This window comes from Hirundo rustica, chromosome 2 (genome assembly GCF_015227805.2).
Source record: "Hirundo rustica isolate bHirRus1 chromosome 2, bHirRus1.pri.v3, whole genome shotgun sequence".
In the NCBI taxonomy this organism is placed as follows: Eukaryota; Metazoa; Chordata; class Aves; order Passeriformes; family Hirundinidae; genus Hirundo; species Hirundo rustica.
In genome coordinates this window covers 111,395,701-111,420,297 of record NC_053451.1, presented here as the reverse complement: position 1 = coordinate 111,420,297, position 24,597 = coordinate 111,395,701, and the positions used below count along the sequence as shown (strand labels likewise).

General features: G+C 48.5%; 1 protein-coding gene across 7 annotated transcripts in view; it reads left to right on the top strand.

Moving 5' to 3' along the window:
* BCOR (BCL6 corepressor) overlaps positions 1–16,069 on the top strand; it is a 59,628-nt gene extending 43,559 nt beyond the window's left edge. For all 7 annotated transcript variants that reach the window (XM_040055784.2, XM_040055789.2, XM_040055786.2 and 4 more), the window contains 5 exons: positions 5,124–5,290; positions 12,167–12,312; positions 13,470–13,547; positions 13,741–13,891; positions 15,078–16,069. In XM_040055784.2, coding sequence (XP_039911718.1) covers positions 5,124–5,290; positions 12,167–12,312; positions 13,470–13,547; positions 13,741–13,891; positions 15,078–15,372 — 837 coding nt within the window. In that variant the 3' untranslated portion in view covers positions 15,373–16,069. The remainder of the gene's footprint in view (positions 1–5,123; positions 5,291–12,166; positions 12,313–13,469; positions 13,548–13,740; positions 13,892–15,077) is intronic.
* The last annotated feature ends 8,528 nt before the right edge of the window (positions 16,070–24,597 follow it).

The window sequence follows — 24,597 nt, the reverse complement described above, 5'->3', positions numbered from 1 at the left end:
GAGGGCTGCTCGCACCTTGGAGCTGGGCTTGAGCCCCTCGTGGGGAGGTGGCATCAGCCCAGGTCCAGGTGGGGCCTGCCCAGCCTTGGGGATTTGCTGAAACCTTGAAATGCCCTTTGTGTAGCTGGAGAGAGCTTTGTGTGGAGCAAGGCCTTGTCCTGCTCTGGAAGGCAGGGATTATTGGAAAGGTTTTGTTTACCTTAGACAAAGGCTTCTTCTCACCCAGGGCACTTCAGCTCTAGCTGGGAGAGGTGGATGTTACAACAGTGCTGTGGTATTCGCCATAATTCAAGTGGTTTAATTTTCTGTGGGTCCAAAATCAGAATGAGTTGTAGCATGTGCTCCAAGCTATGGGTGTGTGTTTTCTTCCTGCATGGCATCAGTCAGGGTGGGTATGCTTGGGCACTTGGCTTTCTGTGCCCAGCACCTCCGCTGAGCACAGCCCAATGGGAGCAGCTCCCAAACTCAGTGATGGGCTGACATCTTGCTCAAGTAGGGGCCCAGGGCTCTCCGTTTGCTTTGATAGCAGGAGCTCTCTGCTGTCAAATTGGCTGGTTGCAGAAAGCTGGTGATACCCAGGCTCGCCAAGGTGCGGGTAACATTGTGTGCAACCATGCCATCCCATTATCAGCTGGTTGGGGATTTTCATTTTCTGGCTTGAATTCACCCAGAAGTTCAAGTGAGCACCGTGTTTTTAACAGGCTTAAATATTCAGCTCGTTTGATTTGATTGTTCAGGCGGTGCTGACCGTGCAGCAGTTGGTTCTGTTGCTGGTGGAACGCAGGGCAGGGGAAGAGCCCAGTCCATGCACCCCAACTGCTGTCAGCATCCAACGCTGTCTGTGTTTTTCAAGGCTCAGAGTGGTGGGTGGCTGTGCCACCCTCCCACAGCTATGGTGAATTGTGATAATTTGATCATCCATGGAAGCTTCATAGATAGCTGAGGGGTTTTCCTTGATAGTGATGAGGCCATTGCAGTTAGTAGAAAGCTGAATTTCCTGTCTGCACAAAGAATGAGAATGGTCGAGAAGGAAGAAATTCCTCTACGAAAAAAAAAAAAAAAAGAAAAAAGGAAGAAAAATCTGGATGAGTCAGGGTATTATGCTGGTCTGTGACCTCTGGCAAGCACACAGGTTGGTTTTCTGCCACCCCTGTTAGCAGGGCAGCAACCTCAGGCGGGCTCCTGGGGGCTTCCCTGGCTGCTGCGGGGGCAGCCCGCGGCCCTTTGCCAGCTCCGTGGCAGGGAGGGCAGGCGGGTTTGCATCATCAGCGCCGCAGCTTGCAGACAGAGCCCGGTGCTGATTCAGGACTCGGAGCTGGAAGCGGCTGGCACCGCAGGGCACCGCCGAGCCCTGGCAGGAATGCTGGATTGCCCTGAGACCGGATGAGCTCGTGCCTGCCCTTGGCAGCCTGCCTGCCTTTGCAGCAGGGATGCCCCGAGGCTGTGCAGAGATCCCACTCCAAACCCTTCAGCGCACAGAGGCGCTGGCAAGCCGCGTGTATCGCTCCCGGACCCGTGGGGAGCCCAAAGGCTGCGAGGCCATCAGCCCTGTCCTGCTCTCAGTCCCACGGTGCAGATGTGCCCCAGATCACCGCAGGAAGCAGGACACACGCGGATCCGACTCTGTGTGTGAGGCTGACCCGAGTGTGAGATGTCGAAGGACAAGCGTGGCTTGTGTCTGGTCAGATAAATTGCAGGGCTGCAGCCAGCAGGGCTACTTAAAGACAGTGCAGCGAATGGTCTTCAGCCCTGGAAATCCCTGATGAAGCTGGTGGGGAGCTTTGCCTTTCCCTTCCTCAGTTTCTGCACCAGGCCTTGCTGCAGCAGGATGTTACCAGCCCATCCCAGTGTATGGCCACTCTCAAATCCGTCCTGCTTTCCACATTTGAAACAAATGACTCGAGATAATGGTAGTCTTAAAACTGTAATTTACTTTCTGTGAAGAGGGAATTACAGGGAGCGTAGAGTCTTTTTCGGAAAAAAATTACAGAAGGCTTGTGTAGTGAATTTGATGTGAGAGGAAATGCTGGCTGTCTTTTCTGCCTTATGTTTCTTTTCGGTGTGTGTCTGGATGTGCTGGTTTTGGCTGGGGTAGGGTTAATTTTCTTCCCCGTGGCTGGTATGGGGCAGTGTTTTGGATTTGTGCTGAACACAGTGATGATAATATAGAGATGTTTTTGTTACTGCAGAGCAGGGCTTACACAGAGCCAAGGCCTTTTCTGCTTTTCCTGCTGCCACACTGCTGAGGAGACTGGTGTGCATGGGAGGCTGGGAGGAGACACAGCCAGGACAGACCCAGACTGAGCAAAGGGATATTCCAGACCGTCTGACATCATGGCTCAGTGTATAAATTTGGGGGGAAAGGGAGAGAGTGATGTTGTTTTTCTCCCCAAGTCACTGCTAAGTGGGATGGGGCCCTGCTCTCCTGGAGATGGCTGAACACCATGGGAACCATGGGAAGCGGTGAATGAATTCCTTGTTTTGCTTTGCTTGTGTGCATGGCTTTTGCTTTCCCTATTAAACTGTCTTTGTCTCAGCCCACGAGTTTTCCACCTTTGACCCTTGTGATTCTCCCCATGGTCCTGCTGGTGGGGACTGAGTGAGTGAGGCAGCCTGGGGCTTGGCTGCTGGCTTGGGTGACACCATGACAGTGGACTTGGGAAGTTCCCTCATCAGTTTGTTGTTGAATCCTTCCTGGGAGGGCAGTGAAATTAGTGGAGCATGTGGTGTGTGACAGGGTGTTTACACATGTGAAGGCAGGGCTTATCCAGGCACGGGGAGTTCCCAGAGTCGCTGCCACAGGGGCAGGAGCTCCAGAGCACCATCCTGCCCCTGCAGAGCTCCCGTAGGGCTCCTGCATCCTGCCCAGGAGTGGAGGGCACATCAGGGGTTTGGTGTGATGCTGGGAGGAAGTGTTAAGGCTCAGCATGTAACGCCTGACCCGAGGGCTGTGTTTCGAGGTTGGCTGTGGGGGGATAGTGCGTTTTGGGTCCTGGGGGATGCTCCTGGCCTCTCCCCCTGGAAAAGGAGTGCACAGGAAGGGCAGCTCCTTGCATATGAGGATGGACCGTGCACATATGCGCACTTTGACGCTGCTGTGTGCAGTTTGGCTGAGCAGCTGCAAGCAGCAGAGGTGGAGGTGTCTGCTTACGTTCTAGTTTGACTCTTTGGATGAACTGTGAGTGATTTTCAGGATGCTGGTTTAAATAGAGCACCTGAACAGACATAGAATTGCCCTGTGGCACTCTCACAGCCTTCCCCAGACCTTAGTGAGAAATGCTTGTGAAACCAAAAGTGTATTTGTGGCACCACATGTTCCTGTATTTGGCAATGGTGGCTAATTTTTTTGTAAATTGAATAAATCATGTTAAAAAAAGTTAATGAGGCATTTAATTAATTAACAACGTAGAGTTTTATGGTCTTTATGGTTACATTTTGTGGTTAATGACATTCTTCTTATAGCCTCTTAACACAGAATTGCCCGACAAAATTAGCTTTTTTGTCCAGTAGTAAGTATTCCACCCTAGGACGAGCCTTTCCTTTTTACAAAAATAGATGAAACATCTTTTATTTTGAGTTGCAAAGTCTATTTTAAATGGTAACTGCATGCTAAAAGTGGTGCTGAATGCAGCAACTGCCTCTGCTACCTATATCCATCTGCTGGTTTGCGTGGCAGGGTGGTCTGATTTTGAAGGAAAATTCAAACCTCGGGAGTATAATTTTGCACAGCCCTTTCTCACAGGCATGAGCACGTGCAGGGTAAAGAGCATCTGTTCTGGACTGATTTTTGGCCTTTGGGCTGATTAGCAGGAGCGTTCAGAGCCCCTCTTTGGTGAGAGGTGGGACTGTGGGGGTCCTGGGTTAAACGGGTGGGTGCATTGGGGTGGGTGGGTGCATCCCCCGTGGCAGGTGGAGGGGATGCTCTGGAGCCTGGGACAGGCAGCTCATTAGCTCTCAGCTCTAGCCTGGTCGGTGAGGGCCTGCTAAAAGAGCAGCTTCATGCTGTATCCTGGATACCAGCTCTCGAGTCAGGTGTACCCAGAGCACAGATTGTTGCGGGCTTTCTGGTTTATTTTGAAACGGGGAGAACAAATGCGCTGCGCCCGGCGTCGTTTTACTCTTGTTTTGGCAAAACAAGCGCTCGCCCCTTCCGTGCCGTATCTGGCTTTGCAAGGATGTCGCTCAAATGCCAGATTAATGGGTTACCGCTAATCTGGGAACGTGGGGGCTGTTCTATGCATTGAACATCTCTTAGAAATGTGCTTTGTTTTGTTTTGTTTTGCCTTCTTTCGCATCCGACACAAGTGGAGGAAGACTCGCACCATCCTAAATTTTCGGTTGAGTGATGGAGCAGTCATTGTTCCAAGGCTGTGCGGCAGCGCGGAGCTGAGCCTGGCCCAGGCTCTGGAGCGTGGTGTATTTGACTGCAAGATGAATTGTGTTAAATTCACATGGCTTCCTGCGGCGCCGGGCTCGTTATTGGAACCCGGCGCCTGGCTTTGCTTCTGCATGCAGAAAGCTGGGGTGGGTGAAAATGGGATTTCCCCGATCTCGGTAGAGCCGGACTGTTTTTTGTTTGCTGATAGCAAACCATCCTTTGTGTGTCTTAAATGTGTTTTGTTTCGGGTCGTGCACTTTTTCTTTCTAAAATCAAACCGACGTTGGCTGTGCCGCTGTTGCACTCACAGAATTTTCTGTTAAAAAAAACTGCAGATGTAAGAGTAAGAACCTTCCCACTGGCTTTACGTGTAGAAGTTCTCAGAAGTGGAACATTGTGAGCTTCGTCTGTGAGATTTTTACGTTCTCCCTCTGTGACAATTCCTGATGTTGGCGGTTACGGGGTCACGCAGGGCACGGAGCTCTCAGTGTCACTTTGCCCAAATTAGTCTGCTCAGGGAAGTCGTGCTCTCTGCTGTGTCTCCTGAACAGACAGGGCTGTCAACAGCTCCCCTTTTTATTTTCCTTTTGACTGACCCATCTCATCGAGGGTAACGTAGCATATCCTAGGGATTTTGTCTTTAGCCTCTTTGCCCCCACCCTTTTCCTTCAGGCGGAGAAATCCGCGCCTTTACCCGGCAAGAAGTAACTCGGCGTTCATCTGTTTTTTCCCTTCCCGTTCGCAGGAGGTGGTTCTGTACTGTTTGGAAAACAAGGCGTGTGACGTGAATCATCGTGACAACGCGGGTTACTGTGCCCTGCACGAGGCCTGTGCCAGGGGCTGGCTGAGCATCGTGCGGCATCTCCTCGAGTACGGCGCGGACGTCAACTGCAGCGCTCAGGATGGAACCAGGTTAGCAGCACCCCTGGCCCCAGCGCCGGCTCGTCCCTGCCTCCCTTCCCTCTGTGCCCGTCCTTCATCCTCCCCTGGTCCTGCCTTTCCCTGCCTGGAACGCTCGGAGCAGGTAGCGCTGCCTTGTTGCTGCTCGGCGGGCAGGACGCGCTGTGACCTCCTCTGCTCTCTGCTGAGCAGAGCGGTGGGGACACGCTGCTGTTGTGACTCGAGTTCGGGGCAATTTCTTCTTTCTCTTTCTGGGAATTTTAGTAAGCTGTGCTTTGGTTGGTTTATTTTTTTGTTAGTCAGTGGAATTGCCAGCTGCAGGGCAGGAAGGAGTGATACTTGAGCTGCAGCCCTGCTCACGTGCCCCCCAGGTCCTTTGAGTTGTGCCAAAAGAGTGGAGTTTTGCCTTGTTAGCAGGGTTAACACTCTGTTTTGAGAGCACTTCAGGCTTTTGTGGCGATCGGGTGTGCGAATCCTGTAGATGCTGTACAAAAATGTCGTTTGCTGAACGGTTAAACTATCTGCTCATTTGATATTTTTGATTTACTTATTCTTTTTTCTTTTTCCTTTTTCCTTTTTTCTTTTTCTTTTTTTTTTTTTTTTCTTTTTAATCCCGAATTAGCCCTTTTTATAGTTTCCTTCACAGAATAGTAGGGGTGCTTTAGTTCCTGTGCTGGCAGAATAGATAGCGAGCTTTTCTTTTTATCTCTGAAGAGAAAAAAATGCTGCTCCGGACCTTTTTTTTAAGCTTCTTGTGTATCTCCTAAAGCACCTCTTTGACCACCTTTGTGAGGCTGACCTTGGGGTAACTCTTCCTGAGCATATGCAGAGCGTTATTCAGTCTGTGCATTTTGGGGACAGGTCGCTTTGTATTCTGCGAATCTCCTGCAGCTTGTTATCTTAAATGGTTTATCGCCTTCCCTATCACCATCCAAATAGCCAGGGAGGTAAAATTAGCGTAACTAAGAGGCTGCTGCTTTTGTTTTTAAGCTCTTTATTTATTAACTTGGGAAGGGAGGAGTCAGGCAAACAAAAAGGGGTCTGGTTGGGATGGTCCATTAAAAGTTCATGATGGCCCATTGTTCCCGGCCCATCACCAGCCCATCACAGCCCCAAGGAAAGCTTTTTGGAGAAACATTAAAACCCCCGACTGGATTGCCGAATTCCTCCTCTGTCGCCCATGTCTTTGTAAGAGTTCGGAGCTCCCCAGGCTGACAAACAGCCTCGCATTTTCTGCTGCCTTCACCTTTAATACGTGACCTGTGCAACAGCGGTGAGGTACCGTAAAAAGAATCCTAAATTATTTTTGTCTCACTCGCTGGGATAATCTATATAGAAAATCATCCCTGGGAAGTGTCTGAGCAGTCTTAATCACCCGCCAGTTCGGAGTCCACCTTTGATTTCTAGTCACAGAAGGAGCTGATTTTCAAGAAAGAAACTTGGCCAGTGTACCCTGAGAAGTTGTTTTAAGGAAAATGGATTTTATAAATTAACATAATGATGATCTGATCATAGATGGTAATGTCAGAACTCGGCGTGCTGCTGCCTCTCTTTTCTGAGGGCAGACTTACTTTTCACTTGGAAAGCCGCCCAACAGACAGCAGGAATCCAAAACACAACTAATACACAGAGGGAAGATGGTCTGAGTTGGGCAGGACAGAGAGCAGAAGCTTCTGTAAGGAACTTTGGATCTGTGTAATGCACTGCCTTTTGGCAGGATCAGACTTCTCTGTCTCTGTAGAGTAAGTCAGGACACTCATAAGACAAGTCACATTTCTCTCTTGAAAGTTTTTCTTCTTTAACTTTCAGGAGGAAAGATGTGTCAGTCTTCCTCAGCTGTGTTGCTTTTAAAAATAAATTCCAGAAGGTGTTCAACCCCTAGAAATTCAGTAAAGTCTTAAAAAGAACAACAACAAAAAAAACCCAAACAAAACCCAAAAAGCACACCATCAAAGACTTGTCCTTCTCTCCTGCTTTTTTAATGACTCTGAATATCCTTTTTATTTCCCGCTCTGCCGCCTGGCTTACCCAGAGGTACTTGTGGCCGTGCTGTGGAGGCTCTGAAGCCTGCAGACGGTGGCAGTGGGTGTGTGTGTAGTTCTGCTCAGCCTGTTAATGCAGAGCAGCACAGAGGAGTGATGTAACCGTGTGTGATGCAGCTGCGTGTGCTGTGTGAGCACAGCTGTGGTGCTGAGGCAGCTTGGGGGGTCACCTGGAGCTCTGGCCTCTGTTCCCTGCCGTCGGCTTTCTCTGGAGGGCACTCTGAAAAGTTGTGTTCGGTGAGGGTATGGCTTTGGTCTGTACGGGATGAACGTGTGGATGTGGAGGATGCGGGAAAGTTCTGTGAAGTGCTGCGGGTGCTCTGATCGGCGTGCTGGCTTTGCCCGTGTGTGTTTTGGGATGAGGCAGGCGTTCGTCCTCTGGTTCCTGATAGTATCAGAAATCCCGGTGAAGCCAGAAACGAAGCGCCAGACCGGAGGAGCCAGCGTTTGGGGGTGTAGGAAGGGTGCAGTGCTTCCCTTCACCCAGCTCGGCACAGGATGTCCCTCTGCCCTATTCACAGCACATCTGGCCAGGCTAAATGTGGTAGGTCCTGGATGTTTTTCCCCTTAAACTCTATGCTGATAGACCACATGCAGTGCCTGCAGACCCTGAATACACAAGCGCTCTGCTGCTCAATTAGTGCCTAATCAAAGATTATTGTAGAACCCGGAGATCTTTAAGACCTGTCTCCGAGGTGCTGCAGTCACTGAGGGCTCTTAATCGTCTTACCTATAAATAATAATGGACCGTGCTTAAGAGGTGAGAGCTTCCCTTCCCTGACAGGACCCCAGTAAGTGCAGTAGCTTGGCTAGGCGTGTTCCAGCTGACTTTTGCCGCGTGTATTTGGCCTTACCTCGCTGTTCTTCTCCTCTTACCTCTGCAGCTGAACCCGTGCCATTACAGAAACAAAGCCACATGCCAAAAATACAGGCAGTCCCCTGCCTGTTAGCGAGGGCTCCACGTTGCTTCCGAGTTCTCTGGCTGGATTCTCGCTCCGCAGCCAGTTTTGCTGTATCCTTCCCGCTGGCAGCTGATGAGCTCAGCCTTTTTTTTATTTTATTTTTTATTTTTTTTCCCCTGCGAGGACCATGCCAAGATGGCTCTCTTCCTGTGTCCTTTCAGCTGGTCTTGGCAGAGCCATACCTTCCAGCAGCTAATTGCGTTAAAGGAGAGGCAGCCTGCGTAGCTGCCCTCCTGCAACTCGTGCCTTGCCTCTTCCGTGGGGCAGCCTTGCGCAACGGAGCGGACGGAAACGAAAACAAAATGCCCAAGCGTGGCATTGCTCGGCGAGTTACGAGGCTCCTCGTGCTGCAGCGAGGAGAGTTCTGGTGGTGCCTGAAAGGCTGAGAGCAAACCCTGGCTGGTCTAAATAGTTTATAATTTTGGTGGTGGAATGATAAACCCCCAGTGAAATGTTTTCCTAACTCTGGTGGCAGTAAAAATAGTAGGAAGAATTCGGCGGTACACAAGAGAGGGTTTTGAGATGTGTGTCTTTTGTAGGATATTGCAGCTCTCGAATGTCCCCAGATCCTTCTGGGGCCTTTCGAAGGGTTTGTTTTAGAAACTAGCTGTGCTACGTTTACTGTACCGTTAGGGATAGAGAGTGTTTATTTCCACAATACTCAGGGTGGAAGAGATTGTATGGCAGAGCACCCCAGGAGAGGACTCCCAGGGATCTTCTTTTATTTTCACATCTGAAAAAGTTGCCTATTCCAGTAGTTGCTTTTGCATCCTACAAAGAGGATGGTTAAACTCTGCCAAGACTGAAGAATACTCCCTCCTCTGCTGGCCCTGCTGGGAGAAGCAAACAAATAGCTGCGCCTTTGCATGGTTCCGCTCGTGAGCTTGCCAAGAAGCTGTTCTAGCCAGTAAAAGAGTCTGTCAGTGCTATGTTTTGGCCTTTTCTCCCTTAACTTATCTATGGGGAATCTCCTTCTCCACCCCCCCACCCCATCCCTGCCAGTGTTTTCTTTCCTTCCTTCTATTTATTGTTCTTCCTTCTTCCGCACTGCTTTACTACGCCTTTCCTTCCCTCTGCCTCTATAAATTCCCCTCTCATGCCCAGGCAAACTCCCTGTGTACTCTTAGATGACGAATCTGGTTCTGCCTGCCCTGCTGCCTGCCCTGCTGCCTCTGTCTGCAGCACCACATTGGGCTTGGTGACATGTAAAAAGGCAGAAGGAGGCTCCATCACAGGGTTACAGCCCATGTGCTGCAATTTTTCCTTCCTGGGGAATGCCCAGGCACCCTTTAATAAACTCGTCTGAGTGTCGTTAAATCAATTGAAACGCTGGGCGGTGATTTAGATGCTGTTTTTAATAAGTTAGGGGATCATCTTGAATTCATTACTGCTTCAAAAGCCACTTAGGTAAGTCAGTTTAAAAAAAACCCCAAACACAAACAAGAAAACCCACAAACCAGTAATCCCACAACACTCCTCAACTCCCTCCCAAAACCAGAAAATCGTAATTCTGAAATAAAATTAAAAAAAAAAAAAAAAAAAAAAAAAAAAAAAAAAAAAAAAAAAGTTCAAAATTAAAGACTCCAGTAAAGCAAGGGAGCAGGGGAGAAAGAGCATTCCCGGCACTTGGCAACAGCTCTAACACTGATCTGCTCCTGGTGCCTGTTGCCAGACTTTCAGCCAGGGATGCTTCGTGCCCAGTGGGGGACAGGAGGGTTTGCAGCAAGGCTGACCTTTCCTGCTGTAGATGCTCAGAGTGCCGTGACCCAGCAGCTCAGGGCTCAGATGCTTGCTGACAGCAAGAAACACACGATACTTCTGCAGCCTCCCTGTCGGCACCTCTGTTATTTGCTGCCTCCTGCTTGGTGTCACCTGGGATGTGACACTGTGATGTAGCGCTGGCCAGATCCTGGATGTGATGCTTCCCTGTGGGGAAGCACTGAGTCAGTAGGTGGAGGTGGGAGGATGAGACTTGCAGGGGAATCCTGGGAATGCTGTCTCCTCCAACACTGTCTGTCTCAAATGCGTAAGTTTCGGTGTTATTTTAGACCTTCCCTTGGAAACTGAGAAAGGATATCCTGACCCTTTGCCAGGGATGCTCATGGACCTCTCTGGTCTTAAAATGTGAAGGTGGCTTTCCAAAGAGTGGTATATTGGGATTTGAAGGTGTCCACGTGTTGTGCTCTCTGCTGCCAAGGGTCTGAGGACTGGCACAAGCTGGACTGAGGACTGTACTCAGCAGCTCGGGGACCACCTGCTTCTCTACTCTGTTGGTGGCGTGGGGTGTATGGGAGGCAGGCAGCATGGGATAAGCTCTCTTTCCATAGGGAGCAAACCACTGAGCCCCAGGTGCACCTCCTCAAGTCAGTATATTGTGCACTTGTCAAAACTGATATGACACGCTGCTTTCCAGCAAGATGGGTGCAAGCAAGAGCCCTTCACATGTAGCAGACGCTGGTCACCCTAAGTCAGGGCCTACTGGGAAGTACTTGGAGTAAATACATCTGGAACATCTTTTTGAGACCTGCCAGAGTCACCCTCCTCCCCCTCCTACCAGAAGTGCTGTGTGATAGATGGGAAAACGCTGCTGTGCCATCCTCTTCTGACTGAGAGGATCCTTCCCTCCTCTGTCCTGAGCTTCCGTGGATGCCAGGTCATGCCAAAGCCGTGGTGACATCCAGGGGACGTTTCCCTGTGAGGGAGGAGCACTGGGATGTGACCTCTTGGCAGGAGGGAGTTGAAGCCCTGGTTGTCCGCCGAGCGTTGCTTGGCAGATCGGGAGACTGAGCGGAGAGGTTCCTTGGCTGTGCTTCCAGATGACTTCCCGTGGTAACATCACTGTGGAAGCTTTCCAGGAGGGCAGCGTGTGATCCTGGTTAAAGTCCTTCCTTGCGTTTTCGCACAAGCTCCCTGAGAGCTTGAGAGCCTTGTTGGGGGGCAGCGGTGTTGACAGCCCAGAGGAGGAGTGTTGCGCAGAGCTGGACGGCCACGATCGCTGCCCACGCATTGGACTCTGCTTTTAGTTCCCTGCTCTTGCTGTCTAAGGAAAAGATGGGATTTTAACACATCTTCATTAGTCTGAAGGGTAATATGTTCTACTTGCAGACAACTCCCCGTTACGTATAATCAATTTTAAAGGCAAAAGTTAATGCGATTTATAATTAGCGATAAGGAATTCTAAACCTGGAATTGCAGGCCTGTGTATTAATGAATAATCCTTCTGAAGGCTCACAAAATCTATGTCTGAGCTTGTATGGATTGCTCACGCCGCATGAAATGCCTTAATTTCTGGGCGGACTACACTTAAAATAACATGTTTTTCTATTCTCTGATTAGAAGGGTTGAATTGTGCTGCAGATATATTCACGAGTACTGTTTAAGGAGGATGTTCTGCGTGGAAGTTTAATTCCTAGCAATTTTTCATAACTTATTTTTGTGTACGTAATTTAGGAGCTTCGGGTAGCTGATTCCCATGCTTGCCCAGAGGCAGGCTGAACGAGCCTTGCTCCACGACACGCCGTTAAATTGGCGGAGATCTGGAACGGTAGAGTGACTTGCAGCAAAAATGATGTTTGTGAGGCTTCACACAAACTCCTGCTTTCTGTTACAGCGGTGTAATTATTTTACTGTCCCTCCAAAATGTGTACAGCAAGGAGTAGACGTAACAGAAGTAATGTGCCCTGAGCAGTCTGAGTGAAGACAAGAGGAGAGGGGGATGATGTGCAAGTAAAACCGACAATAAGATGATTGGCAGCTGTATTAATAGGGTTGCTTTCTATAAATAACTTCGATCTACAGTCAGAAGTTTCTTGTCAGAAACGTTTGCATAATACTGTTGAGTCAAAACGTAACGCCCGGGATTTTTCTTTTTTATTTCACGCCAGACCGATCCACGACGCTGTGGAAAACGACCACTTGGAAATTGTCCGCCTGTTGCTGTCCTATGGTGCTGATCCAACGCTTGCAACCTACTCTGGGAGGACCATCGTGAAAATGACCCACAGTGAGCTCATGGAGACCTTCCTCACAGGTCTGTGCCCACACTGCATGGGGCTTTCTGGTCCTGGCAGATGGGGGCTTGTTCCCTGTGCCCCAAAAGTCCCTCCTGCCTGGCAGGGGTGACTTCATGCCAAGGAGCCGTGGGCTGGGCTGGGCTGGGCTGCAGTAGCTCCCTCTTTGCCTTCGAAAACCCAGAGGTTGCATGTGGGAAGCACAATCATGCCTGGGGGCTCCTTCTAATTGAAACTCCTAATAAGTCATAAGGATTATTCCACTGTTGGATTTGATAGGTGGGTAGGAGGTCAGCGGGCTGTTTCGGTGCCTTCAGTTTTCTGCTTGAAATGAAAATAAGAAACTTGCCAATTCAAATAGCTGTTTGTTAAACATACTCATGTTTTCCCATGGTCTTGCTTTTTATCTTGGACTATTTTTGGTTTTGCCAGTCCGCCTTGTTTTATATCTGAAATACTGTAAAAATACATTAAAGGCTCTTGTCTTTAAACATATCCATATTATAACATGGTTTTAGGAGTTGTTTTTCCTCTTAGTTTTGGATGGAGAAACTTGCATCCCCTAATAACTTACCTCTGAGCCTGTTTGCAGTGTTCATAGTCCATGAGTTTAAATACTCATCTGTTTACCTGTTTAAATGGTGTAGTATAGAAGACACACAGGTATTTCAGGACTCCAGTAAATTCCAGTATCTATGACTTCCTAGCATCCTGAATCCCAGTATCTTTTCATCAATTCAGCTTGTAAATCCTCTCAAATTATATCTGTAGAAAAAAATTACATCTTCTGAACATAGCTGTGTGGAAAAACCTTTTTCATCAGTTTATTTGGGGCCACAGTTTCACCCTCAAATCGGTGTCCAGAATAATTGTGAAGGCCAAAAAAATGTGGTACACCCTGTCTTCACAAAAATAAGATACTGCTCTCAGTACCTGAAGCTTGAGTCTGTCCCTTTTAGACCTTAGGTGATTATTTGATGTGGTGGGTCAATATTTGATGTGAGGGAATGGAGTATGTATGCTGCTGTTTGTAGCACGTGTGCCAGGAATACGGTGTGGGATTTTTTTGATGGAAGGTATGGAGGACGCATGTTGAGGCTCTGTGACGCGTGGTCTCCTAACTTGCCAGCTTTTTGTTCTCATCAGTATGTTTTTGTTGTTGTTTTTTCCTCTCCAGAGTATTTAACTGACCTGCAAGGTCGAAGTGTTGATGACCCTGGTTTGTGCTGGGATTTCTATGGCAGCTCTGTGTGCGGTGAGCAAATGTTGCCCTTTATTTCTTTGTATGCAGAGACTGTAAAAACATCGGGGGTTTTGTTGTTGTGGTGGAGGAAGCTAGGAGGGAAGCAAACTGATTTTGTTTACAGATCACGTTATTGGGGAAAAAAAGCAAGATCTGCAACAGTCTTTTCGTTGCTGACTTAGCACCTTTATTCAATTTTATTTAGATCCAAAAGATGAATCTGGATTTGATGTCTTGGCAAATCCTCCTGGCCCAGGTGATGAAGATGAAGATGGCTTTAGCGATGTGTTTGAATTTGAATTTTTGGACGAGCCTCCCTTACCGTGTTACAACATTCAAGTGTGTCTCTCTCAGGGGTAAGAACAAAGACAAATTTTGGGATAAAAACAGCCAAGGTAATCTGCTTGGGTTGGTAGCAGTTTGTGTTGGTGGGGAAAAGTGTTTGTATTTATGTAATGTAAATGAGAAATCAATACTGTAATTGCTGGGGTGTTTTGGAAATAAACTAATAGGAGGTGAGAAGGAAAAGGCTGTTTGTCAGGGTCAGTTTTTACTGCTGTATTCCCGAGTGGTACAAGTGATGTTTGAACACAAATTTCTCTCCTCATCCCAGACAGGCATCTTGTTTATAACTTTCCAAAATAGAAGTGCTTCTAGCACTTAAATTTGGGCACCGTGTTTCAAAGCTGTTAATTGTACTTCGTGGGCTTTTCTCTTCTGCTGCTGAGTGGACACGCTTTTGTGGATGACAAAGTGACACCGTTACTGCTTTTCTAGACTTTGTAGCAAAACTGGTTTAAACCTCTGAATTGGAACAAACAAAAGGTGTCTTAGGGAAGATCCTATGATACTTAATAATAAGCAAAGACCTGGAAAGTTGTTTATCTATTATATTCAAGATATAAATTATATTTTTAAACTACTGTTGTTAACCATTTACACCAATTCTGATGACAGCTGGTTTTAAATATTGATCATGAGGGAGTGTGGGTTTTAGTGTGTCTGTGTTACATGGGTGATGGATCTAAATTCCCTGAAGTGGATGAGTACAAAGATTGAATTTTAAAACTGTGTTGTTTATTTTACAAAAAACCCTCAACTTACTGTTGACCTCTATTTAATATTGGCATCTCTGGAAGTCAGGGATGCTGTATTTTATGGTTGTAACTGTAAGCCATCTCCTTATTTGTGAAATGAAAGTTAGGATCTGGTGGGCTAACCTTTAGGTGTCTGAGTTGGGATGGCTGCTGGCCCACAGGGGCACTGAGGAGCCCAAATTTTACAGGTCCCAGTGCCTGTGCATGCCTGGATCCTCCCTTCCCAAAGCTGCAGGTAGCAGTACTCTGAATAAATGCACACACACCTGCTCATCTGTTACGTTTGACCCCTGAGGGACAGCCTCGATTTCAGAGGGATTGGGAGCAGGGGGGATTTGTGGGCGTGGGAGCAGGGGGGATTTGTCACACGGCGATGTGGGGAAGAGTCAGGAATCCTGTCATTTACTGCCAGTTATTGGAGCCTCTCTCTCCTCTGCTTCCGCAGACCGCGGAACTGGCTTCTGCTCTCGGACGTGGTGAAGAGGCTAAAAATGTCATCTCGCATCTTCCGCTGCAACTTCCCCAACCTGGAAGTCGTCACCATCACGGAGGCAGAGTTTTACAAACAGACTTCCCTCAGCCAGTTGTTCTCTTGTGCTACGGACCTTGAAGCTTTTAACCCAGAGAGCAAAGAGCTCTTGGACTTGGTGGAGTTCACAAGCGAGCTCAAGACTCTGCTCGGCTCCGAGCTTCACTGGTTGCATCCGCACGAGGAGCCTCCCTTCGACATCCTCTGGTGAACCATCAGGCCATTTAATGTACAGTGCTCTATACAGTTACTTCTTTATGTATATGTGCTCAAATGAAATTGTTTCTGTAAAGAAAGGACACTATTAAATATGAAAATATCTTTCCTTTATATAAGAGATCTGAATTCCAGTTGGATGGATTTTGGAAGAATTTTTTTTTAACTTCAATCGGTTTTTACAAAAATTGTTATATAATGTTTCTTTAAATGCACACAGGCTTTGGGATAAGTTTGTTATTACTCAGAACACATTTTTTTTTTAAAGAACACACCCACACACATTGACTTTGTTTCATACAAAGCACTGATTACACAGAACATACTTTTTCTAGGTGATGTGATCAAAGTCGTGTGGCTTGTTTGGGAGATAGAATTCGGTAAGGCACTTGGTGATATTATTTTCGTTTTTTTTGTTTACAGAATTACCTGCTTTGGCCAGGTAAGCACTATTGAATATAATTCAATAGTTTGTAATATAAATTAAACCATATCCATACGCATCAACTAATTGTAAGAACTTTTATATCCTAATTTAAAAGCTGTGAAATTTAGTTTTCACACATCAAACCGGATTGTTTATATATGTTTAAACATTTTATGCTCTTTATTTAAAAAAGACTTTGAACTATTTTTTCTGTACCTTGTAAAATATTGAAAAACTAACATATGTTGAAGTTGCTTGAAACTGTACATAAACTAAATTTTCTGAATTGTGTGTTTATGTTTGAGATCTGTGTTTTAACTTTGTAAGTAAATCTTCTGCCTTTGTATTTATATTTTACAAAAATTTTCTTAAAGGCAATAAAACTGTTGAGAAATGAAGATGCTAAAGTGACTCCCATTAACTCTGTGCCTGGTTGTGACACGAGCTTCATCTCGTTAATGTTTATGAAAGGAGGGTGTAGTTTCCAAAGTGGGGCAGGGCCGGTAGAGGTGCAGGCAAGCAGCTGATGAAATCTGGGGTGCAATCCGTATTGGCTTTCTAAATTCCATGTTGCAAGAAAACATCTGGTGGGTGCTTTTGGTGGGACAAGGGTTTAAAAGTGGTGTTCACAGTACCTTCTGCCCCATCTTTTAGTTAGATTGTGAATAGGTTCAATCATTTCCCTCCTTTGACATCCTTTTAAATTGAATTGGCTGAATTCTTTTTTTCGATGGGAGTTTGCAGAGTGGAGGAAAATAGTACCAGGGGAAATGCTTTAGTTTTAATGTGGATCATTAAAACTATGAGCACATTTTGGGAGGATTTAAAGGAGCAGTGACCAGAATGTCCCTTGTGCACAGCTCTGGAACTTGAATCTAAGAGGCTGGGCTCCCTGGGCTTGGGCAGACCCTCTCTGCCTTCCCCTTGTGGAAGGAAATTCTTGCTGTGAACTCCTGAGTTTTAATTTGGGGCTGTTATTAGGAGTATAATGTCTTACGATAGCCAGTTGCCACTGAGGTGTTTAAACTGCACTGTTCTTCTGATGGGGAACAGGACCCCACCCAAAGGGTCTTGAGCAGAGCACCGGGTCAGTGTGGGAAAAGCATCTGGAAAGAAGTTTCTGCATCATCCTGAAGGCTGAAGGGAGAAGACTGCCTCATTTCTGAAAGTGCCCTGGAGGGGAAGACTCAGAGCTGCTGCCTCTGGTGTGCTGCCTCGAGTCTTGTGCCAAACACTTCTACTGTGTGGCTTTACAGTGGGGCTGTTCCTGTGGATAAGGTGGTTTTGTAGCTGAGCCAAGAGGTGAGAGGAGGGTCCAAAAGCTGTCTGCTGCTGGGCGCCGAAGTCTCATTTCTGCGCAGGCAGGGAATTTTTAGTCCTAACACATCTACCGACCTCCTTTTTCCAGACTTGGGGTAAGGAGGATGATGGTCTCTCCTGCACAGCTTTTATGTGCATGCTGGATTTCCTTTTCAAACAGTCTCCAGCTTCTCAAGGAACTGAAACACAGACACTCCTACTCTCCGGTGCCGTCTGCTTTCACCCCCTGATTTTCCCGGAAAGAAGAGGGCCAGAACATGTAAGGCAAGGGAGAATGCTGAAAGCAGTTGTTAAGGACACCTTTATCTGATCAGCTGTGCAATGCTTGGATGGCTTCAGCTGGGTATAAATCAGCTTGGTGCCACTTCCTGGGGTGTGTGGCAGGCGCCTCATTTCTCCCCAAGCCCCTCGGGCAAACGAAGGACTGACAGGGCTTCTTCCTCTTTTGGCCAGCTCCTCTTGAAAGCATCCTGAGCACGTGCTCCCCGAGCATCCCTGCTTAGTCAGCTTTCCCTGCCTCCACCGGGTACAGTTGGGTCTCCTCCACGCTGGCTGCTGCCGGGTGCTCAAATACAGTCACAGCCTCATGCTGCTGTAATGCCGGTGTGTGTGTGCCTCAGGCGCCTGTGCTCTAAAAATAGGGACATGGCAGGGAACACCTGATCCCGGTGCTGTCCCTTGACGTAACACAACCGTTCCATACCCTGGGATGTGCCTTTTTAAAGGGACATCGCTGTGCCAGGGTGCTTCAGGGAGCACAGAGGGTTCAGCCAAGCAGGAGCCTGGCTTGGCTGCCCCTGTGCTGGCTGGCTTGGGAGAGATTGTCACAGCAGAGGCTGGATGCAGGTGTAATTTTGCAGGAGGCAAGCCCAGGGGAGAGTTGCCTTGGGAGAGGAGAGATGGCAGCGTGCCAGCAGGGCGTGAACGTGGAGAGTTTGGGCAAGGGAGTGAAACGCCGGCCAGCACCGGGACTATCTGGATCCTGCAGGGCACAGAGCTGGGACTGGGCGAGCTCCAGCCAGCGTGGGGGCTGTGTTCAGCAGTATGGTTTCTGATCTCACACTGCTCTCCTTTAAAGCGCTTTCCTGTGCATCCTCCTTGGGCCAAACATGCTTGCTTCACACTGCTGGCTTTGCTCCAGGTTAATAAAAAAATGAGGAAATGGAAATGCAGCCTTTGGGGATGGTAAAACCTTGCTGATCCTGTTTCTTGCCTTCTGCAAGGTGAAAGCCCGGTGTTGATGCTTTTGGGGGCAAAGCCAAGGTGTTTCCTTGAACTTCCCCTGCTAACCACTTGGATTTGCCCGGCTGGGAGTCTGTGCTGCCCTGTGGAGTTGTTGGACAGCCACTGGTGCAATAGGGGAAAACCCTATTTCCATGCTAGAGCAGGAAGATGAGCCTCACTTCAAAGAGGTTCCTTTGTCAGACTTTTACTTATTGTTAGCTGGGAAATCCCGGGGAATACCCAATTCCAGGCTGGCTGCCTGGCAGGGAGGCTAAGTTTCCCCTGAGATAAGTGATGCTGCTGAGGACCAAAATATTGAACTCCTCCTTCACCTTCCTGCCTTAGCTGAGAGTTCTGCAGAGTGGGGTCAGCCCAGGGAGTTTCCTGTTTGGGTCATTTCGCCCTCCAGCCGCTCTTCTCATTTCTTCTGCTTTGCTGTGGTGGCTGAGCTGCAGTCTCGTGTCAGAGACACTGATGCAGTGAGTGGCAAGCAAGGGTCAGAGGAAGGAAGGGTGGATGTGGTGCTTGGGCACATGGCTTAGTGGTGGTCTTAACAGTGCTGGGTCAACGTTCAGACTTGATGATCTCGGAGGTCTTTTCCAAACTTAACGATTCTATGATTTTAGTTAGCAGGAGCAGAATGGAGATGATTTCAAAAACTGCTTCCAGGGGCCAAGCTCACTTCACGAAATGAGAGTTTGAAGCTGACTCCTCCCTTCATTTCTGTGCTAAATAATGAAACTGTAGATGAGACCCATCATTTGAGCATTGATGTATCAGGGAGAAGTAAGTGCAGGCAGCTGCCATTCCCAGTCTCTGTGGGGGCTGCTGGTAAACTTTCAGCATCACCAGTTTGCACAGGGAAAAGACACACGTTATTGCTTTAAACTTGCACAGATCCAAGGTAACAGGAAAAATAGTATATCTGCTTAAAAATTTTTGCAGAATATATTTTCATTTCAGTATGAGGCCAGTGGTGGTTGGAGAGGCACCACAAGGCAGAAAAGTTGAATGCCATGATTGTGAAGACATAGATCTTTTCTCAGTGTGCTCATTCACCATTGCATTTCTGCTAGAAGGAGGGGCAGAAGAAGGTGACAGGAATCCAAGTTTCACTTTGTCTTGGTTTGAAAAGACAGGTATCTGCTAAGGAGAGGCGGGATCTCTCTAGGAATGGGGAATTCCAATCCCTTCTCTCCGTGTTATTAAGATTTGGAAGATTAAAAAAAACCTTTTCAGTCAGAGCTATGAGGAAAGGAATAACAGTCCTTTACTAGTAAATAGGACAGACAAACAACAACACTAATAATAATAATAATAATAATAATAAACAGAACCAAGAACCCCGAGGGGCTTTGTCTCACAAGTCTCGGGCAGTCTGATCTCTTGGGACCCCAAGAGCACCAAACCAAACGGTGGAAACTCGGGGCTGATGTCTGGAAATGTTGGGGTGTCCCGGCAGGAAAAGTGAGCAGTGCTGGAGAAGCCACAGCGGCTGGACCCGAGCTGAACCAGATCCAGCAGGGCAGGCGAAGAGCTCTGAACTCCCGGGCGCTCCAGCAGATGAAATGGACCGGACTCCTCTGCTAACCATGGACTCCATGCAGCTAGCCGTCGCTGCTCGACCGTCCTCCCTGGAAAAACCGAGAGCTGCCAAAAACCACCACCTTCAGCTCCCAGGAGCCTTGCCCTCCCTCCCCCCCCCACTAAACTAAGTGATCCACTTCTTTTGTACGGGGCAAGCACCTTTTTAAGCATCAGTATTTAGTCTCCTAGCAACTTATGGGGGGAAAAATTCCACAGGAACACTTAACCCCCAACACACCTGGAGTGGTTGTAAGGGGCAAAAATCTCCAAAGAGCTCTGAAGAAGATGAAGTTTTTAGTATTCCCACCATGATGTCTACCTGCATCAACCTTGCTAGTTCTGCATTTCACCCATTAGTGTGGCTTGCATGGGTTCTCCTGATTGCATGGTGAAGAGACTTTTTCCTGCAAGTGAAGTGTGATGGATCCTCAGCAGCAGCACTGCCTTCTGCCCTTGGGGTGAAGAGAGCTGCTGCTTGTTTCTGCTTTGCCAGTCCTGAAGAAAACCCCGTCCACGCCATGTGCACATTTTCCTCCAGCAGACTGACGTGACTGTAGATGGTTGCTCTCTTGAGCCAGGTAGGAACCACAAATCTGTCACTAAATAGATTTTCCTTTTGTTGTCACATTAATTTGCAACTCATTAATAGTGACAGCAGTGAGGTACTGCACTGATGCAGATTTGCATATTCATGGTTAACTTATTATTAAACAAATAAGATTTCCCTAGCTTAGGGAAAGTACCAGAGTAATGCCACATTGTGCATTATAACAGCCTGAATGTTTTATTTTCTTTTTAATATGCTAATAGATGCAAGGGGAGCTCTTTTTTTTTTTTTTTTTTTTTTTAAGTAAATATGCATCTATAAAATAACGTGTAATTTAAAATATCACAATTGTTTAAATAATAATCTATTAACAAACCTGCCAATAATTGAGCACAAATACCTATTTAATGTACAAATCAATTAATCAGTTCTAAATGCTGGCTTTGTTGCCTGATGACCGTAACACGGGCAGTACCAGCAAGGCACAACTGAGCACTCTGTTGGCGAGGTGACCCAGAGGTGGAGAGCTGATCCTGTGTTTTATGGTTCATTACAGTCCAATTGGTCGGTTTTCACAGTCCCTTTTGTTTCTTCTCCCCAGAGGAGTGGTGGGAAAGTGGAGACTGAGCTTGCTGTGGTACCCACTGCCACCCTCTTGTTCTGCTGGGCATGGCTGAGGAAAATGTGACCTCCTTGCTCCCCCTTTTCTCTGACAGCAGGCAGCCACCACCTGGATGTACGACCTGGAAACCAGCTCTGGCTCAGCCCTGGTGAAGAGGAGGGCAGAGCTCTGCCCCCAGCATGGCAGGTGGGCAGTGGGCAGCTAACTCCCCTGGGTTTCTTCCCCTGTTCTGAACTAACCATGGTGAAAAGCCCTTGGAATTCAACAGGCACTCAAACTCTGCAGGTGAGAGGAATGGGAGATGTGGAGCATGGGGCTGTCCTGCAGGAAGGTGTTTTAATTCATTTGCTGGCAACAGCAATGGTCCTTTTCCCTCAAAGTAACACAACCATTTCTACCATTTCTGGGCTATTCAAGACTATCCAGTGTGCATAGCAAGCCCCTCTTCAGATCCCTGCTACCACATCCATGTTTTTCATTCCTTTCTGGCTCTTTTAAAATTTTGTAGGGTGGTGGGCATAATTACATGTGAGGAAACCAGCTGGTTATTGCAGTTCCCTTCAGTCCTGAAGTGAGGTTTTTTCCTGACCTGACTTTCCAGAGTCCTTTGACGGTGTTGCCTAACCACAAAATGCAGTTCTTACCCCATCCTGCTGTTTCCTTGTGAGTCACAAGCCACCCCCTTTGAACTACTGGCTCGTGCTCCCAGCCTCCCAGGGCTCTGGAGCACCCTGGCTAATTGCAAAGGGTGTACAGCCCTGAAGAGTCACAGATAAAACCAAGGATGCTGAAACACATCCATAAGTCACCCCAAAGACTGTATCCCTGCAGGTGCAGAGCAGGGTGAGGCTGTTTTTAAAACCTGTGTACAGCAAGCTCAGAGTGCCCTTCTCCAACAGGGGATATTTTCATTTTCTGATGTGGGATCTGCTTTTATCTTCATCTCCTGGCTCAGGTCTTTCCTTGGCACAATGAGGAGTACCAGTGGGACTGCAGCCTGATTTCTACTGCTCTGTGGCTGCAGGCTTTTCCACACACTGAGGATGTAGAGGGTTAGGCAACACATGTGGCAGATGCTCATGATGTCAGAGACAGTGTTTAGTATTTGTAGCTGTCGAAATTTCAAGGAAAAGGCTACCTAATGAAAACCCTTTTCAAATATGCCATGAAACTCCTGTTTAAGTAAAGCCTATGTGAAGGCAAGTCCTGACAGGCTTCCTGAAATGAAAAGGGCAGATTATTTAACAGCTGATCAACACTAATAACCCTTGGCAAATACGGTATGCAAATTCAGTGCTGGAGCCAACCTATGCCGAAGGGACTCTTCTGTGACAGCCTGGCCTGGCTGCTCTCAAACTGAGAGTAACCACCGAGCTGGGAGTGGGGAGACCTGGGCTGCCACTGCCACGTGTCATGTCCGTGCTCTGCGGGTGCTTGCTGGGAAGAAGTTCCTCCACCACCACAGGAATTTAATGGGCATTTGGTGTTTGACCATTCAGAGATCCCCGGCTCGGGCTCCCTTGCTGAGCTGCTGGAACTGATGGTGTAAAGGACCGAGGGAAACAACTCGTTTGAAGCTGGTACGTTGTCTCCCCACTTCATGACATCTTAGGTTAAATATAACTTTTAAGTATCTTTGTGACCTGCCAGTCTGCACAAATGTAATTCTTCTTTCTGAACTGGGCCAACCCGTGGGCAGTTAAGCAAGGGGTGGAGTTGGGCTTCCAGAGCGGGTTCATCCTTCTGTCCCCTAGCTGCACGTCATGAGGGTGGCTCTGTGTCTGCCTGGCTGCCCTGCACAACTCAGCTTCCCCGGCCCAGGGACCCTATCTGTGCTGCTGTGAGCATCTGGGGATTTGAGTCACCTCCCTGCAGGGGCCAGCTCAGCACATGGCAGTGCTTGGCAATGTCCCCACAGGGGCTGGATGCATCACTAAACCAGCAGACCCAGAAGCCACTCAGGGTGGGATGGCAAAGGGTGGGATGGCACAGGGTGGGATGGCAAAGGGTGGGATGGCACAGGGTGGGATGGCAAAGGGTGGGATGGCACAGGGTGGGATGGCACAGGGTGGGATGGCAAAGGGTGGGATGGCACAGGGTGGGATGGCACAGGGTGGGAGCCCACCCATCACCCTGCAGGGGAAGGGGACAGGGTGGGAGCCCACCCATCGCCCTGCAGGGGAAGGAGGCAGTGCTGCCAGGGTCTGGGAGCGGGGCAAGGGGCCAGGGTGAGCCAGGGAAGTGTTGCCCTTTTGGTGGCAGTGTGGCATTACCTTGGCTCAGTGAGTTGGGTGAGGCTGTGCCTCCAAAACCTGGACGCTGTGCCCATCCACCAGCCGGTGCTCCCAGCACAGCCCTTAACAGCCCATAGTAACCAAACCCGCCCGGCCCCCAAGGGGTTACCTCTCCTGAGATGGCTGCCGTGCCCAAAGAGATGGAGTGCCTTTGAGTACTGCTGTTTTCAAAGGCTCAGGAGTGAGCTTGATTAGCAAAATCAACAAAGAGATGCAAATAGGCTGCGGCAGAAAGGTGCTTTGTACGTCTGGGAGCCGCGGCCCCGGGAGCACCGGGGCAGGGCGGGTGTGTTATTCCGGGGAGAGCTGCGGCCCGGGCCGCCGCACGGCCCTGTGGACACAAAGCAGCGCCTCTGCCTTCAAGGTTATTTAGCAGTAAACAAGAGCTCTCAGGAGGGAAGGAGCCCAGGCACTCTCAGGCTACCTCGTACAGGCTGGGGGAATCCAGAAAGTCCTTGCTCAGGCTTATTTCTCCAGCTGCAGATCCACCTCCGAAGCACAGCCTCACGCCCAGCCCACGCTCGACTTGCCAGGGCCTCAAACACGCCAGCGAGTTTCTAACAGCGTTAAAGCCTCTCCTGCTCGGTGTTTGCTTTCACTTCACCTGCGGTAACTCTTGGTGCTCCGTGGGGCCCTCAGCTTTGCTTTAGAGGCAGAACAGGGTGAGTCAGCCGCATCCCTCGCCCAGCCAGCGCTGGAGGAGGAGGATGAGGATGTGGAGGAGGAGGATTAGCAGAGCTGGGCTGCTCAGCAGCTGGTGCTGAATCACAGCGAGGCAGCCCCAAGGACAGTCCCTCTTCTGCTGCCAGTGGTTCCCAAGTGCGTGGAGTGCGGTATCCTAGGCAGTCTGTGAAGGCGTGAGGCCGTTTTTAAAATACACAACGGAGACTTCTATGGGGCTTGGTCCTTTATAAAGTAAATTTATTTGGTGGGTTTATTTCTTTATCAGGTGTTTGTCTAACCCCGTGACACTGAGAGACCTGATTTCCTGGTACAAATGCTAAAATGGAAACTCCCAGAAATGTGGACTGTCACAACCAGTGTCCAAAATATCCTCACCGTAGTTCCTTGTTGGATGTCCTGGTGTGACAGCAGGAGACCCCAGAGATGCTGGATAATCTATACTATGATCCCATCAGGAAAAGAGCCCTAGTAAGAGGACAGGAGACAGGCTGGCCCATCCTGGCTGAGTGGCTGGT